The sequence below is a fragment of the Rattus norvegicus genome, chromosome 8 (assembly GCF_021556685.1).
Source record: "Rattus norvegicus strain SHRSP/BbbUtx chromosome 8, alternate assembly SHRSP_T2T, whole genome shotgun sequence".
Taxonomy (NCBI): domain Eukaryota; kingdom Metazoa; phylum Chordata; class Mammalia; order Rodentia; family Muridae; genus Rattus; species Rattus norvegicus.
In genome coordinates, this window is record NC_141541.1 from 71,833,183 (window position 1) to 71,849,044 (window position 15,862).

Sequence of the window (15,862 nt, forward strand, 5' to 3'; positions counted from 1 at the left end):
GCCATTGTAAAGTGGATTTACACGATTGTACCCTGTCCTGCGAGTGTGTGGCAAGGGGAGGGCACTTTTCAGAGCAAGTTGCTGGAGCAAGTTACAGCTGTAAATGGGAACGGTGTCCTCTCCCTTGTCAGTGTTGTAAGGATGGGTAGTGACTGCTCATTTGTAGAGAGGGTCCAACAGCCCAGCAGGGCACAACCCATTAGGCTGGTGTGTCAGCACTCAGCTGTTGCCCGTGTGCACACAGAGAAGTAGCTCTAACTGTACTTGCTTGTGTAGAAATAATCTGTGACCAACTCTGATTTCAGACCCCATGTTAGACCTGGATATTCAAGAATTAGCCAGTCTTACCACTGGAGGAGGGGATCTGGAGAACTTTGAGAGACTCTTTTCAAAGTTAAAAGAAATGAAAGGTAATTATCCTGGCATGGCTTACATCCTCGTGTGCTGAAGCTTTTCTAGTTTATGCAGTAGGATCCCACTTTGTGATGGCGAGATTGGATTCTGAGCTCTCGGCTTGAGAAATTTAGCTGCTTAGGAGATTGGGCCATTTTGTTGGTAAAAATTCCCCGGGGAGAAACTTCCTGCCTCCACCCTCTTCTCCTCACTCTCAAGTTTTCTAAAGTGTGTCTCTTCCTTACAGTGAGTCTCATTAACACAGCATCTGTCACATTCCCACACCCACTCACATCCCATCTGGAAAATTTGGGAGACAGAGCTTCCTAATAGCGTAATGACTGCGCCATGAGCGTATGTCTTAGAAACCCATCTACCACCTTCGAGTGTTAGCGCACCCATGCACTTGCTGCAGATTCTCCTGTGCTATTAGACAAATTCTTAAGATCTATTTTCCCCCTAGACAAGGCTGCGACGCTTCCTCATGAGCAAAGAAAGTTGCATGCAGAAAAGGTGAGAAGACCAGCAGGTATTTACCACCTATCAGAGGCCTTAGCTGTGACGTGTGCTGCCCCACAGGGCCTTAGTGTGAGTGTTGCACTAGGCTCTGCAGCCAGCTGGGTGTGAATTGTACAAGAGTAACACAGTTGCTACAGTCAGACTGAGATATCTTCAGTGTATGGTATGTGACTGGATACCTTCACAGAGGTATCATGCTTGCCTTCCAGTTAGGCCCAGAAACTTTTAGCTGTTTTGTTTGTTCATTACCAGAGCAGCACATGTTCTTGGCAGGAAGCGGACACGATTGGTGGTTGACATCTCCTTTTATGAACTGTGTCATCATTGATTTCTCAGTTCCTTTCTAGACAGTGAGCCTGGACAGAGAGCTACGCACTCGCTGGTGGTTTTGGTTCTGTCAGTCATGAAGCTGAACATGAACATATCCCCACCCTTCACACTAGTGTACAACTCTGATTGCATCCAGAAGGCTGGGTCGGAGCTGCTCGGGGATTTTGATGTGTGTTTTTGGAGGGGAAAAGTGTAGAGCTGTAGACCTTAGTCAGTTTGGGTGTAGCATATGAGGTTGTTACTAACTAATCTGACCTTTGTCACATGCTTCCCTCCATAGGTGGCCAAAGCCTTCTGGATGGCAATAGGGGGAGACCGAGATGAGATCGAGGGCCTTTCTTCTGATGACGAGCACTAAGTTCTGCCTGCTAGGTTTGACTGACACCGATGATGCCAGCACTGTGCGTCCCAAGTGCTTCCCTTCTCAACCGGGTTCTGTTCTGCCAAGACTGCCGTTTGCACGCTGGCCACCTGACTGGTTTTTGGGGTTCCCTTACCTGAGCTTTTAGAAAGGTGCTGGGGAGAAATCTTTGTTCCTGCCACATAAGTGACGGAAGAGTGAGATGACAGTGGGGAAACCCTTCGGATCTACATTCTTTGTCTTAAGAACCAGGGTAAAATGAGTCTCAGAGATCTGTAATACAGGAGAGCTGAGGCCGGCCTGCTTCTGTGCTGGATAGCCAGTGTCCACACCAGCGGCTGATTGGGAGCTTGTACTGTCTGCTGTGTACTGTCACTGGTCCCCACGGAGAGCACAGCTCTGACCTAAGGTGGATGTTGACAAGGGGGGCAGCTGTAGATCTAGTATGTGCCTAGGGGTTAGGGGGACAGGCGGCTCATGGGTTTGTCTCTTAGCAAGTCCTATGGACAATTTTAAGTTCAATGTGTGAGTTCCTGTCACAAAGAAGTAAAAGTCAGATGTATATGTATAAGAAACAGAGGCAAAGGTTTCCTCCTCTGGGGAGCGTAAACTCTCCCCAACTGCTGGTCATGTGTGGACCAGAGGAGCAGCAGTGTTGGTTCCAGCACTGCTGACACTGGCAACAGTGCTCTCTAACCGAGTGCTCTCCCTGGCTGCTTGAGGTTTCAGAGCAAGTGCCCCTTCTTTCTGCTTGGAATCCAGAGATTACTGTCAAAGCACCAGAACCGGGGTTGGGGATTTAGCTCAGCGGTAGAGCGCTTGCCTAGCGAGTGCAAGGCCCTGGGTTCGGTCCCCAGCTCCAAAAAAAAATGGAAAAAAAAAAAAAAGCACCAGAACCAGCCTGTGGGGGATAGGTGAGCCTTCCAACAACCAGGTCCTGAGCCACCACCATGGGTTACTTCCAGGGCTGTTGGCTCCTCTACACTCCAGGGCCCAGTCCCAAGGAAACCCTGCCCTTCCTCCTGCGTTGTGTTTGAGTGGATGAGCCCCAGGGGAGCACAAAGCAAAGTTTTACAGGAAGAGAGGAAAGTACAGCAAACAGGTTAAAGGTCCGTATTCTGTCATCACAGATACCTCTGTGAGGCAGGCGTGAGTCTCCTTCATGCTCGTCAGTTTCTAAGCAGGTGCAGCCATGATAGATGGTATTCATTGTGGGCTGAGAGCCGATCCTGCCCTAGTGTCATCCGTGAGTTAGGCCATGATCAGAAACAAGGTGGACCTCCTTAGGTACCACGGACAGGGCCTGAAACGTGCTTAGCCAGGTCAGAACCACACAGGGAGAGACATCCTGGTGCTGGTCGGATTCTAGAACAGTGGGTGCTGGTTTGCCCCTGTGCTCCTACCCCACACTCTGATCTTGCAGTCTTTGAGCTTGGGTTTACCACTACCCTTTGAGGGGCATTAATACTTCAAGGTGAGTGCATTAGCTACTGGCTAAGAAGGAAAATAAGGGAAGTTGACTGTGGGTTGCCAGAAAGGTAAAACATGTTTTTCTTAAAATGTGGAAGATTTTAGAAAATATATTAGGTCAAATGATTAGGAAACAGATAGACTAGAAAATGCTGTGGACTTGATTTTGCTGACTAAACAAAACCAGGTAATTAAAAGATGATTTATTTACAAAGTCTGCTAATGTGTTTTGTTCTGTTTCGGGAAAAGGTGTGAGCTGGTGGAAGCCCGGTGTCCTTTGTAGTAGACATACAGTCTGAAGAGTTTGTGACCAGTAATGTTTCAGAATCTGTTTTGTCTATATGTTCCTGAGCTGATGGCTGTGGTACCAGGTGCTGTCTAAATTATGTGCACCTAAGTTAGAGTTCCGGAGGGGACCGAAGGTAAGAAATTGGCTTTCTGTCCTCTTTCTATAACATAGTGCTTGGCCCATAGTAGGCCCACAATTTTTGTTGACAAGTACAGTCTGCTTGATAGAAATGATCACAAAGACTGAAGATCCAGGAGTTCTGAAAACTGGAAGGGTGTTGGGGGAGGGAGGGAGTCAAATTTTTCTTCCCTGAAACAATCATGTTATGTAATGATTTCAGAGTGATGAAGGCAAGGCTATTTTTACAATTTGAAAATATGGCAGAGAATGAGGTGGTTGACAGAACCAGCTGGCTTGCTCTCTATTTATAGAACTTGGCCACAGCTGATCCAGAGAGACTAAAGATTTGGGGAAGCTGGGCTTAAATAGTTGGGTAATGTTCAAGGATCATAGGGTATACACCAGGCCTTTCCTGAACCACTCAGAACATGAAGAAGATGTGTGCCCAGTGTCACCCTCCCACTGTGGAGAAGGTGGGAAGGAACATTTTGATACAGTTTATCATGTTCCTTGGGATAGTCCTTTTTAAACTTATTTTTTATGTGTATGGGTGTTTTGCCATTTTTGCCCGCATATATGTCTGTACACATATGCACAGTGCCTGTGGAGGCCAGAAGAGGGAGTTGGATCCTCTGGGACTGGAATTACAGATGTTTGTGAGCTGCTATTTAGATGGTGGGAACTGAATCCAGGTTCTCTGGAAGAGGAACCAGTGCTCTTGGGATGATCTCTTAACAGTGACCATTGAGAGACCATGAAGCATGGCCCCTTACCCCTCTGTGGCCTGCTGCAGCAAGCAGGAGAGTCATGGTGGAAGGCCTAGATATGAGCTCTGGGGACCATTGAGTGTGGGCGTTTGCTGCTGTTAAGCTAAATTTAGCAGAAGTCTCTAGAATGGGCAGGAGTTCTGTTTCATTAGTGCTCTGCTTGAAGGAAAGCGAGCTTAAATAAATGTGCTGATGACCAGACATGCTCTTCACACACACCCATCTACAGGGGACAGTTGAGCATTACTAGAGCATTATCAGACAGTGTCAGAGGTGTACAAGGAGAGAAAATGTAAACATCTTCTCCAGCGTTCTGAACCTGGATGGGCTTTAGGGCTGCTCGGTCTGGAGGTTGACGTCCTCTTTGCGTACCTGGGAAGTGAAGTGCTCGCACAGAGCAGAGGGCCAGTCTCATGCTCCCCACAGGTCTGCTCTGTGTCTTTACTAGGAGGGAAGTAGGTTCCAATGTCACGAAGCATCTTGCTTGGTTCTGGTTGTTGCTCTGGTGTGTGGAATGAACAGTTAATAGCAGTCATGTGTACCGGTCCTCAGAGTGCTGGGCAGCCCCATTCCTGTGTTCTAGTGATTAAACAGTTCTACTCTCCCACCCCTCCTTATGGAAAAGTACAGACTCAAAACCTGGCCTTAAAATTATGACTGTATCTTTGGGATACAAACTTGCTTGGTGTGTATGTGTGTGTGTAAAGGGGGAGTGGGGTTCTTAAAACCTTTGTGTATGCTACATTTATGTGTGAGTACATGTGTGCCACTTGGTGTATATGGAGGTCAGAGGACAGCTTTCAGGAGATTGTTCTCTCCTTTCACTGTGTGGTTTCTTGAGACTTGAATTCCAGTCATCAGGCTTGACAGCAAGCACCTCAACCCACTGAGCCATCTTGCCAGCACTTTTTTGTTTGTTTTTGAGATGTAGTTTTGTCATGTGTCTCACACTGGCCTTCAGCGTTCAGTCTCCTTGCCTCAGGCTCCTGAGAGCTCGGATGACAAGGGTGCTATGCCCATGTGTGCTCACCTTCCCCTTCCCTTGCCACCAAGAACCTGGGCAGAGATACTCAAGATCAGCTTGCTTCTCAGGAGCCTCTGCTGTCCTTGCAAAAGAAGTGGTCACCTGATGGCTTTACTGCTACAGCGGTGTGAGCTCACTGATGTCCAGGGTCTGTGCTTATGAGAATAACAGTGTTGATTGGAAGAGACGTTGATTTAACCTGAAGTTTAAGGACATGGACTACATCAATGGCCCATCCCTGGGAAATCTCCAGACATTCGTCATTAGCAAAGTTTGGTTGCTTCCACTTGACTTTCTGCCCTGCTGAGGCTGAAATGGCCTGTGACTCTTGGTACCAGTATCAGAGTGAGCATGACAGAGGAGTCAGGCTTGAGGCTGAAGTTTCTTTTCTCCTGGAGCTCAGACTTCAACTCAGGTGGGAATAAGCAAGACAAGGTCACATGACAGATGGCCAAGCAGAATGGGAAGTTGCACCCAGCTTACACCACAGTTGTTTCCAAATGCGAGCCCAACTCAGAAGAGGTCCCACCCCATAGCTGATAAAGTTGGTGTATGGTGGGACCTGAAAAGCTACACTTTTAGCATCCTGGGTAATACACTCCTGGGACGTGCTTTGAAAATCATGGTGAAGTAATGCTGGACTCCAGATAAAAGCAGTAAAGAGTTTGTGCACATAGGTAAGTGGAGACGTGAAAATTCTCATGGTAAGTCATGATATGAACAGAGATATAGAAATGAGAGCCCAAACAAATATGCTTGCAAGTCCTAAGACAATCCCTTCAGAAAAATGGTGGCAGTTAAGGGGATGGCAGAGACAAGTCTGCCTGTCCCAAGGGACTGAGATGCTACAGGCAAAAAGGGTCTTCACCCATTTCGGGAGGGCCGGTAGAGCCTCGTCCCTGAATGTCTGAGATGCTCGGTGTACTGAGGAGTCTGGCTGAGTGCGCTCAGCACTGACTTGGGCTGTTGCTGTGGACGGGTAGCAGTTACTGTGCCACTCGCTCACCCCTGAACTAGAGGGGGACAAATTAGAATTTGGGGACAGCTGTAATAGCAAGTGACCCAGAGCTGGATTTTGGTGACTTTCCTTTAGTTCCACAAATGACTGGCACTGAAGTAGTTCAGTGGAAGCCACAGAAAGCACAGAGCGAAAGGGAAACCCCAGATAGGACACTAGCTGGAGCACAGTAGGCCAGGGATGCAAGATACTACACAGGCCCTCTTTCAGGGACTCTGCTTGCCAGGGATGACAGACACAGGTGAACACATGGTGACAGATAACGAAGGGCTTTTGGGGGAGCTGAAGGAAGCTGCAGATGGCCGCAAGTATGGGGAGGAGGGCACAGTCCCCACCACTGCTGTGCTGTAGAGAGCAAGGCAAGGAGTGGAGAGTGGGCAGACAGGAGGGCCAGGTCTTCGTGGAATGACCTTGGAATCTAGGCTGTGGACCAGGGACAGTGTTGTCTGCTTTTGAGATCTGCCCCTGTGTTTCTTTCCCTGATCCCTTACAAGGGGAGCCCATGTGTTAAAGGTTATCCCCGGCTCATGGCACTACTGGGAGCTGGAGGAAGAACTTTTGAGATAGACCTGACCACACAGTCGTTAGGGCCATGCCCTTGTTCTACCTGCCTTTCATTACAGGCCCACAAATGACTGCAGGCTGAAGGGTCTAGATCATGAGCCAAAACAAAGCTTACTCTTTCAAGTATCTTGTTAGAGAGACAGTCATGGCTAGCGTGGGCTGTGTGAACTGTAGGAGTGCAGGCTGGAGACTAGAGCTATGCTGGTGCTGTGGCAAGGGCTAGGTGTTGGAGAAGCGGCCATGGTAGAGTGGTGAGAGCAGAGACTGGGGATACTCAGGAGCAAGTGGTGGTGGGAAGCCATGGACACAGATGACCTCTACCAATACAGTTCTGCAGAAGGGAATGATAACTTCTGTAATTGTCTTCTGATTGTGAACAGAGGCAGCTGATGGACCAACAGGCCTGTCTGAGTCAGAAGCTCAGGGCTGATACCAGAGTCACTAGCATTTGTGTGGCTTAGACACCTCGGGGGTCAGTGAACTCATTATGAAGGACTGTTAGGAGCACACATGTGGAAGCTCGGGGGAAAAGGCTGATCCAAGGAGAACTGGGAAGGCTCCTAGGGTAGGGCCTTTCCAAAGAGGCAGTTTGGAAAGCTAGAGCCTCAGCAAGGTGAGGGAGCGATCAGGGGGATCATGGAGCTGCTGGGGGCTAGGGTAGGAGCTCCCTAGAGCAGGGGCTGAACGGTAAGAAAGGTGGCTCCGTGAGTCACTCCCCACAAATCACTATGAGTTGCCCAAAGAGCATATAGGGTACAGGCCCTTGCAAGTAACCACAGAAACACTCCACCGAGCCTGGAGGGAATCTGGGAGACGGGCTTGAGGGTGGAAGGTGACGGGTAGGCCTACTGAAGTGGCTCCTTACTCAACAGGAGGTGTTGGGCGCAGCAAGTCCTCAGGACAGGTGAGGTGGCTTCCTGTCCCCTCTGCCCCATTTGTGCCTCTCTTTGGTGTTTTGGTCATCTCCATCCACATCTCCTGAGGTTGATGTACATTTCAATCAGGCAGCAGCTCATAGCTCATTTTAAACTCGGAATTCAGAATGGCATCACAGGAGCTACTTGTCTCTGGAAAGATAGAGTGGCATGGGAGACAGTGACAGTAATGGCAGAGGACTGTTGGGAGAGTCTGGTGGAACAGAGGGGGTGCCAGAGTGTGTCTAGATGAGCACCGTATCTGGGGAACCCAGGGCCTCCTGTGGAGTACCTTTGGTAAGGAAGCAAGGGTAGGTATTACTGTAGGATAGGGACAGCGGGGGTCATGCCCAGTGCTGTGGTACTAGCGCCTGCTGAGCTCTAAAGCCCAGGACCTGGCTGGGGTTCCCTTTTAAATCCCTCTCCCCAGAGACAGCAGCAGGGAATCAGACCGCGCTCCTGGCTCAGGAGCTTTACGGTGAAAAGTTTATTAGAAGGGCGCTTATAAGAAGAGGGGACATGGCTCTTTAACAATGGGGTACAATGCTGTAAAATACAAAAGTTAGAAAAAATCTAAAACACTATAAATACATGCTTTTTACAAAGATACTAAAGGCCTGGCTAGCTAAGGAGTGATATAACCTCAGCCTCCAAACATCCCCAAACAAGAGTCCACACCAGCCCACTTGCCCTGGCAGCAGCAAAGGCTTCTGGGATAAAAGATGGCTCCAATTTCCTTGTGAAGTTTTCCACTTCCAGAAGGGAGGGGCCTTGGTGCAGAGGACGTGCTGTCAAAGGGCCTGGGCTGGTCTAGGGCAGCCTGTTTGCACACGCCACCACATGTTGGCCCAGTCTACTCTGATGCGTGTTGATCCTGAGCCCAAAAAGCCACTGTAGCCACGACCAGTGTCTGGGACTGGCTGTGCCCCAGTTTTACCAAGTCATTGTCCTCAGAGAGAGACCTTTACAACTGTCTTTAAGAAATTAAATAGTTATCCATCTGAATGGCTTTAAAGAGTTATTACATAAATATAAAAGCGGCAGAATGCTAAACACTTTTGTGTTAACACAAGCAACTGCAGGGGCTGCTCAAGGTGATAGCCATGCATCCACATGTTCCCCTGTCTGCAATGCCACATCTTCATGGTTGACCCACATCCTGGTGTATGGCTTTCTACACACTGGGAACTTGCTGTGCACTGTGAAGACCATTACTTAGAGGGGCCAGTAATGGAACACTAACGCCACACAAAGTACAAGTGAGCTCAAACCAGGTTCCCTCTAATGTAAAGGGCTCACACCTAGTCACTCAGTAAGAACAGTGCAGAGCCAGAGCTCTGTGCCTTCCCAGCCTCTCAAGGACTGAAACTCAGAAACGGCAGCCTGGGGCTAAGAATGAAGTCAGATACTTGCCTCTGCCCCAGACAACTCAGGCACATGCGTGACTGCACATACTACTTAAAAACAACCTTTCTGTGGTTTGAATAAAAACATCAGGTTCTGGAATACATCCCAGCTCTGAGAAGCAAACTGGGGAAGATCAAGACCACAGCACCCCATAAGCACCAAGGCTTGATGCAATACGTTACTGAGTAAAAAAATATACAACACACTCTCAGGTCAGTGGAGAAGTCTGCCAGCAGCCTTGTGTTCTTCCTAAGAAAGTCCCTGCTCTCCACTCTAGGCTTTCCTCAAAATGCCTGGTCTTTCTACAGCCATCTGGAAGGTAGCCAACTGCCCATGACAGGCCAGCACATGACTATAAGCCACATGGCTGGGGCTACCTGAACAAGCGCTGAGGAAGGAGAGGGGTGCAGAGTTAGCTTCTCTGGGGTGCTGAAGGCAAAGACCTCTGCCCAGCACTAGCCATGTGGGTCAGTGTCAGCACATGCAGTCAGGCCACCTGGCAGAACCACACTTTAAAGGCCACACCAGCTACTGCACTGTTTTCCTTTCAATTCTCAACTGTTCTTTAAAAGTAGAAATGCTGTTCATAAAAGAAGGAAAACTAATTTGGGAGGACACTTTGATTACATGTACCCAAAGGAACTATGTTCTCCACAGTGGCGTGGCCCTTCCTAGACTCCAAACCTTTTACTTTCAAGGATGCCGAAAGTAGACCTGCCTAGAACTTCCTGTAAGCTTTCTTCAGCAACTGGACAGTGACGGGGCATGCTCCCGACTGCGTGCCTCCAGAAGCAGCCGTCTGCTCTGAGCAGTACAGGTTCTCTATACTTTCCAGTTGCAGCAGAATGGACTGTGCCATAGTCACCTGGAAGATGGCTGGGGGGACGGGCACAGGAAACCCCTAGGAGACCAGGCAGCAAGTGACACGAACCTCTGCCATGGCTGAGAAGAGAGGACCATGAATACTAGAAGCCACACCAAAGTGTCTCTGTGTTCTGACTCAGAGCATGCAGAACAGGTAGGCAGTTCCGAGGACTTCCTGTGTCTGAAGCAGCAGTCCACAGACCATGTCAAGTCCGGCACAATGTTCACACCCGGGGTCTGTGCCCCTTCAGAGAACCTGAGGGGTTGTTCAGAATTGTCTTTGAGTTCTGTATCAACAGCCTGGGAGAGACTCAGACAGGCATCTGTGTCTGAAGGAGGATCAGCATGCCTAGCTGGAAACATCCTGCCCAGAGCTTCTGAGGGCACAGCTCCTGCAGGAGAGGCACCAGGATATGCCCCAGAGCCTCTGGATCATCAGAAGATTTATCACATTGGAGGGTGCACTTTTGTCCCCTCTGGAACAGGACAGGACTTCCACGGGAAATCCATGCGAAAACATGGGCTCCTCATTTCACAACAGAAACAGCAGCCAAGAAGAGAGTACCAGTTGCAGGTGGGATCCTATGTGCTGTTCTGGAACAGCCAGGAAAGGGACTCTTTTTCCAGTTGAAATAACTTATACTCATTTTCTCTGTGATTGCCACTGCGAACAGTACTCATCACACAGGATCACCGCAGCAGTTTTTGGTGGCAATCCTTTACCGGAGCCAGGTAATCTTACATCCCAGGGTGAAGATGACAGGTCTCTGCACCAAGCCTGCAATTTTCCAAGGTGTAAAAAAACTTTAATAGCCCTTTCATTTGCCCATGTCAGCCTGGGATGTCTTAACCTCCTGGTGAAGTGTCTTCTATAACTCTCAGTTTCCAAACCTCAGGGCAAGAAGCAGAGACTGGGTCCTCTTTGGTTTTCCAGCCAACATATGTACCCAGGACTGTTTTCATCAAACAGAAGACATCCAAAGAGCCTGTGCTAGGTGAATTCATTAATGCAGCTGTCTCCATAAACCAACATGGCCTACACATCAGAAAGTGGTGCCAGCTTCCAGAGATGTATTCATTCAATGTGGTACCACCTCACCCAGGACATGTACTCCACGACTGCCCTTGTTGCGAACACTTGAACATCCGTATCTCTTGAGATCGATGTGATACTAGGAACTACACATCACATACATGGCTGAGCTTCAGCAGGTCCTTCCAAGGAAGAAGCGGTTCTCACCAGCTTTACTCTCCAGCATGTTCCCATCTGCATTCTGGGGGTGGGGGAAAGTACCTGCGTAGGCCATCCAGTTCCCTAGGTACACAGACCCTCTCTGTGAGAGTGGGGAGACAGGGCATGCTCCATTAAAAGTTCTTCTCCAAAGGTGAACTCCACACTCCAGTCCTGGAGAAAGGCACTTTCTTTTTGGACTGTGACATCCCATATCTCTGTCACTAAACAAGGAGTCAGGTGGCGACACACCACCTGTTAGCTCAAGCCACCAGATCAGAAGCCATCACACTCGGCCTTCAGCCTGGGGCACATATATGCAGCAGACACAGCTGTTCATAAAGTCCATCGCTGGCATCTTCTGTGGTTTCAGAAACAGGTTAGTGCCTTAGTTGAGAGAATCTGTGTTCTTTGACAAGACCAAGTTGGATGGAGTTATCTTCCAAGGTCATTTTCCCCAAGCCCGCCCTCCCCAACCCGATCCCTTTACTCCCAGTGTCTCTAAGACACGCTGGAACAGCGGATGCTGGGGGAACCCATCTGGGTGAGGACCTTGTCAAGCCACTGCAAGGGCCCATTCAGGTGTAGCTCGATCCAGCAGGGGGTGCTGGTCACTGTCTGTCTCCTGGGAAAAGAGGGAAGAGGTGAGAGACTTTAAAATGTTCAGAAGAATACAAGTAAGTTACAACACTGCTTTCTGCTACCCCAAGACAGAGATCTCTCTCTCTGTGCTAGAGAGGTAAATCCTGCCTAGAGGTGGTACTAGTAATGTAGCTGACCTAGGCCAGACTTCCAGGGAGGGCTTGGTGTAAGTTGGGTTCTGCTGCAGGGTGAGGACCTCGAAGATTTAAAGAAGGCCAGTTTCCAGGAACCATGACAAGCCCCTGTGCATAACCTGCCTGAATAAAGGTCCCCTGGTTCCTAGCTTGGCCATGGGGTAGGTACCTCCAGCCCCTTTCCAGATTTGGGCCAGCCCCACAGCTGTCATGACATGTCTTTCTGATGGAGGGCGTTTTTTACAAAGCACTTGACAGAGCCCACATGCTTCAAGTCCCAGTGTGCTGCTATAATCCCATCTACAGCCTATTTTGGAAAATCTTACCAGCAGAGCTAGCCGGGAAACAATTACTGGAAAAACCAAGGCACACCACACATTTCTTTTCCCCCAAAGCACTTTGTCTAAATTCAGACTGCTTGGTGACGCAGCTCACAGGCAAGCTCCCAGAAGCCTCCACTGAGCAAAGGCTATCTGCTGTGGCAACATACGGGTGCCAGCTGGAGGTGAGGCCCAGGCTGCAGGCCCGCTTACAGCTGCTTTAAAGAACCAGCCTGAAACCTTACTCTGTTTGGCCCACAATGCAGAGGGCATGGCTGTTCTGGGAAGGGGCCGCACCCGCCACTAGGCTGCCGTGCTATGCTGCCAGGCGGCAGTGACGCAGTAAGCCTGGTAGGACGGGGTGTGCTGGCAGGGTTTCCTCCATGGTGATACAGTGCCCTAGAGAGGGGCTTCTGCCAGTATTTGAAGATGGAGGGCCCTGGTGCTCCCCCACTTTCAGGGCCATCCCGAGACTCATCTTCCCTTAATCATCTTGTCCTTTTCTCGAACAGTTAGGGAGGTTCATACTGAGCCTGGGGCTTCTGCCTGAAGGCAAGCAGGCCTCCCAGTTCTTTTCCTTTGGGGTTTTTGCGTTAAAGAATTAATTTTCTAACCTTTCACTCTGATTCCCTAAATGATCTAAATCGTGGACTAAAAGGTTGGCTCAGGCATTCATCCAGCCAGACCCTTGGGCCGGGTCATCACAGCATGGTTTGGAGTTATTCCGCAGTCTGAGCAATTGGGTTGCATGCTTGGTGACCCTCCCTGGATTTCAGATTAAAAGGCCCAGGTTGCTTTGCTCACTGGCACCATGGGGCATCCATGAAAGAGCAACAGCTCTGAAACCTAGACGTCGAGGTTAGATTTTACAGACCTCCGTCCTCTGCGGAGAATCTGACTTTCCATAAGTCATGCTCATTGGGGTTTCATTACAAACGGTGGCCCAGAGCCAATACTGAAATGGGTTTGGCTGGGGTGCAGAATGACTGCAAAACAAAATTGATTCCAAACATCTGGAAAAATGAAGAGAAGGGGCGAGGAACTTGCAAGGCGCTGGCTGCAGCTGATGTGTGGGTACTCTGTGCGGCTCTGCTCTTGGGGGCTGGGGAGGAGGCATGGAGCAGAAGGGCATGTGGCCCTGCCTCCCAGACCACTCCTGTCCAGCATGGGAAAAGGAGACCATATTCTCATTAAACCTATTCTAGATGGTCTGAGGGCCTCAACCATGCAGACCAGGTAGACCTTGCTATTACTGGTGCCATGTTTAAAGTGCTAACTGGCATCCTTTAAATAAGAGAGAAAATATATAGTTATATGTAATATAAATATATTTTAGCTGTTTTCTATAAAACACTCAAATCTCCTTCTAGGGGAGACCGTCACCTTGAGAGTCTATCCCAGGGAAGTTGAGGACACAACAGCAGCAGCCAGGAGAGGCCGAGTCTGAATCTGTCTTGTCCACTTGACTCCATGCATGCTCTTTGCTCTCCATAAGCTTTTAGCCCCCATATCTCTACAAGAACAATGCCAGTGTCCCCACAGTGGGCCTAGAAATGCTGACGGAGCTTTAGAACTGCTGAGTACTAGGGCTATGCTGCTATTCTTGGCCGCCATACCTTGCCTAGAGCTGGCTCCCTCTACCACCCGCTAAAGGCAGCTTAGTCACTGACCTGTACTCGGCTCCCCAGCCTTTGACGAAGCTCATGCGGATGGTGCACATGCGAGTCAACTGGTAGACAGCCTCAAAGCCCTGGTTGACAGACTGAGCTAGGAGGGCAGCAAATTCCTGGTTGTTGAAGATCTTCAGGTTGCAGCCTGCCAACCACAGACAAGTCAGATAAGCCAACCCTGGGACCACCCGAATGGTTTGACTCACACAGCTCAAGTGGTCCACCATGGTTCCACCCAGTGGTATCTGCTCTGAGCCCATCACACTGCAAGGGTGGGCCTTCTCTATTCCTACACTTGATCTGCACACCCTTAGCAGGGAGAGGCTGGCCTGTAGGTGCCACCTCTAGCTGCAGGGATGCCAGATGCCAAGAAGGAAGCCTGGAAGTGGGGCTTGGGTGATAAAGGAATGGCCTGGAAAGGCTGAGGCAGAACCCTAAGGTTCAGAGAGGCAGAGACCTGAGCCTGGCTCCCAGTGCCTTGTGTGGTAGCCACCTGGGGACAGGTGCTCCTGCATTGGTACAGTAGAAGGGCATATGGCAATGAAGTGGGCTAACACAGGGACGCTCTGCAGGGGTTCGTAAGTACTTTCCACCTGATAGCCCTGTCTCATGCTTGGGCTGGGGAAGAGAGGTGGGTCACCTCTGGATACAGGCTTGGTCTGAGGTGACATTAACAACAAAGCGTATCTAAATTCTCCACAGTACAGCAAGAGACAGGCATAAATAACAACAAAAATAAACCTGTTTGAAGTCTTGTTGCCCAACTGCCAGGATTGCATGGCCCAGAAGATAATACCAGAGTCTATGTCCAGTAGCCAGTGAACCAGCAGAGACCCCATCTGCTGTGTGCGTGACTCTGCTTCTTCTGACCCTCTATCTCCTTTAGGTGGTTAGGGGGAGCTGGGCTTGGTCACCAGTGTTCTAACAGTCTTTGAGCGAACAGAACACTATCGAGCCAGTTCAGCCTTCACCAGGGCTGGAGATGGAGCAGGTAAGGCAGCAAACTGGGAATACTACCTAGCTTCCACCTCCACCCCTGCTTTCTCCTGGATCAGGTGGGTAAAACAGTACAGTCCATAAGCCCCTCCCTCCTGGGCTTCAGCCTCAGCTGAGCCAACAGACTGAACACCAGGCTAGTCAGCCCAAGTCCTCTATGGAGCAGTCCTTCCGTGGCTTCCTCCCAGCACTCTCAGAACTTCTCTCCTTAGCCTTTCTTAGAGCTACAGGGGTTGCTAGAGAGGAGTGAGCTCAGAGATGTGAATGCTTTGCAAATGAAACCACAGAGGTTGCCCAAGCAGAGCTGACTCCGCCCACAGCCCACGACTCAGCAGCAGCAAGAGGAAGAGGACCTACACGTTCCAGGCAATGACCGGACACAGGCCACGTGCTCTCAGGAGTGCCTTTCTGCCCTGTGGGTAGGGGAGTTCCAGCCTGACAGTTCTTAGGGGTCCAGGAGACAACCTCAGGAAAAAAACTCAACACTTTTTCATACTGATCCAAGGCCTGAGTTCAGGATGCCTTTTAAATATCTGCCTGTCTTTTACATGGCACCCCCAGCCAGCACACCCAGTGACCCACCCTAGTTACACTGTCCTTTCTGGCACATGCCCTCACAAACTTCACCCCACTGATCCCTGACCTAGTGCCTCCTCCAGGACACCTTTCTGACCATCCCACAGGTAGATGGCCTTTTCTCCCCATTAGAGCTGCTTGCCCGGGACTAATAGTCCTGGGTGCCTGGGTGTGTCACAATCACCCTGTGTCCATCTTAAAACACTCCAGGCACAGGAGCACCTCTGTCCATCTTGGCATAGACCAGGAATAC

The 15,862-nt window shown here is 49.8% G+C and overlaps 2 protein-coding genes across 7 annotated transcripts in view; one reads left to right on the plus strand and one right to left on the minus strand.

Annotated features, from left to right (window-relative positions):
- The window catches only part of Aagab (alpha- and gamma-adaptin binding protein), a 38,526-nt gene extending 35,239 nt beyond the window's left edge, over positions 1-3,287 (plus strand). The window contains exons 8-10 of one of the 2 annotated variants that reach the window (XM_087560393.1): positions 306-410; positions 857-906; positions 1,523-3,287. In XM_087560393.1, coding sequence (XP_087416519.1) covers positions 306-410; positions 857-906; positions 1,523-1,600 — 233 coding nt within the window. In that variant the 3' untranslated portion in view covers positions 1,601-3,287. The remainder of the gene's footprint in view (positions 1-305; positions 411-856; positions 907-1,522) is intronic. The other variant, NM_134398.2, reaches the window with a different exon arrangement.
- Smad3 (SMAD family member 3) overlaps positions 1-15,862 on the minus strand; it is a 126,980-nt gene that overhangs the window by 8,579 nt on the left and 102,539 nt on the right. For 3 of the 5 annotated variants that reach the window (XM_087560571.1, NM_013095.3, XM_087560572.1), the window contains 2 exons: positions 14,038-14,182; positions 8,216-11,896 (listed from right to left, as the gene is read on the minus strand). In XM_087560571.1, the coding sequence (XP_087416697.1) occupies positions 11,773-11,896; positions 14,038-14,182 (269 nt within the window). In that variant the 3' untranslated portion in view covers positions 8,216-11,772. Of the gene's footprint in view, positions 1-4,621; positions 4,752-5,279; positions 5,473-7,720; positions 7,923-8,215; positions 11,897-14,037; positions 14,183-15,862 lie in introns of those variants that run through there. The other 2 variants (XR_015626385.1, XR_015626384.1) reach the window with 2 other exon arrangements.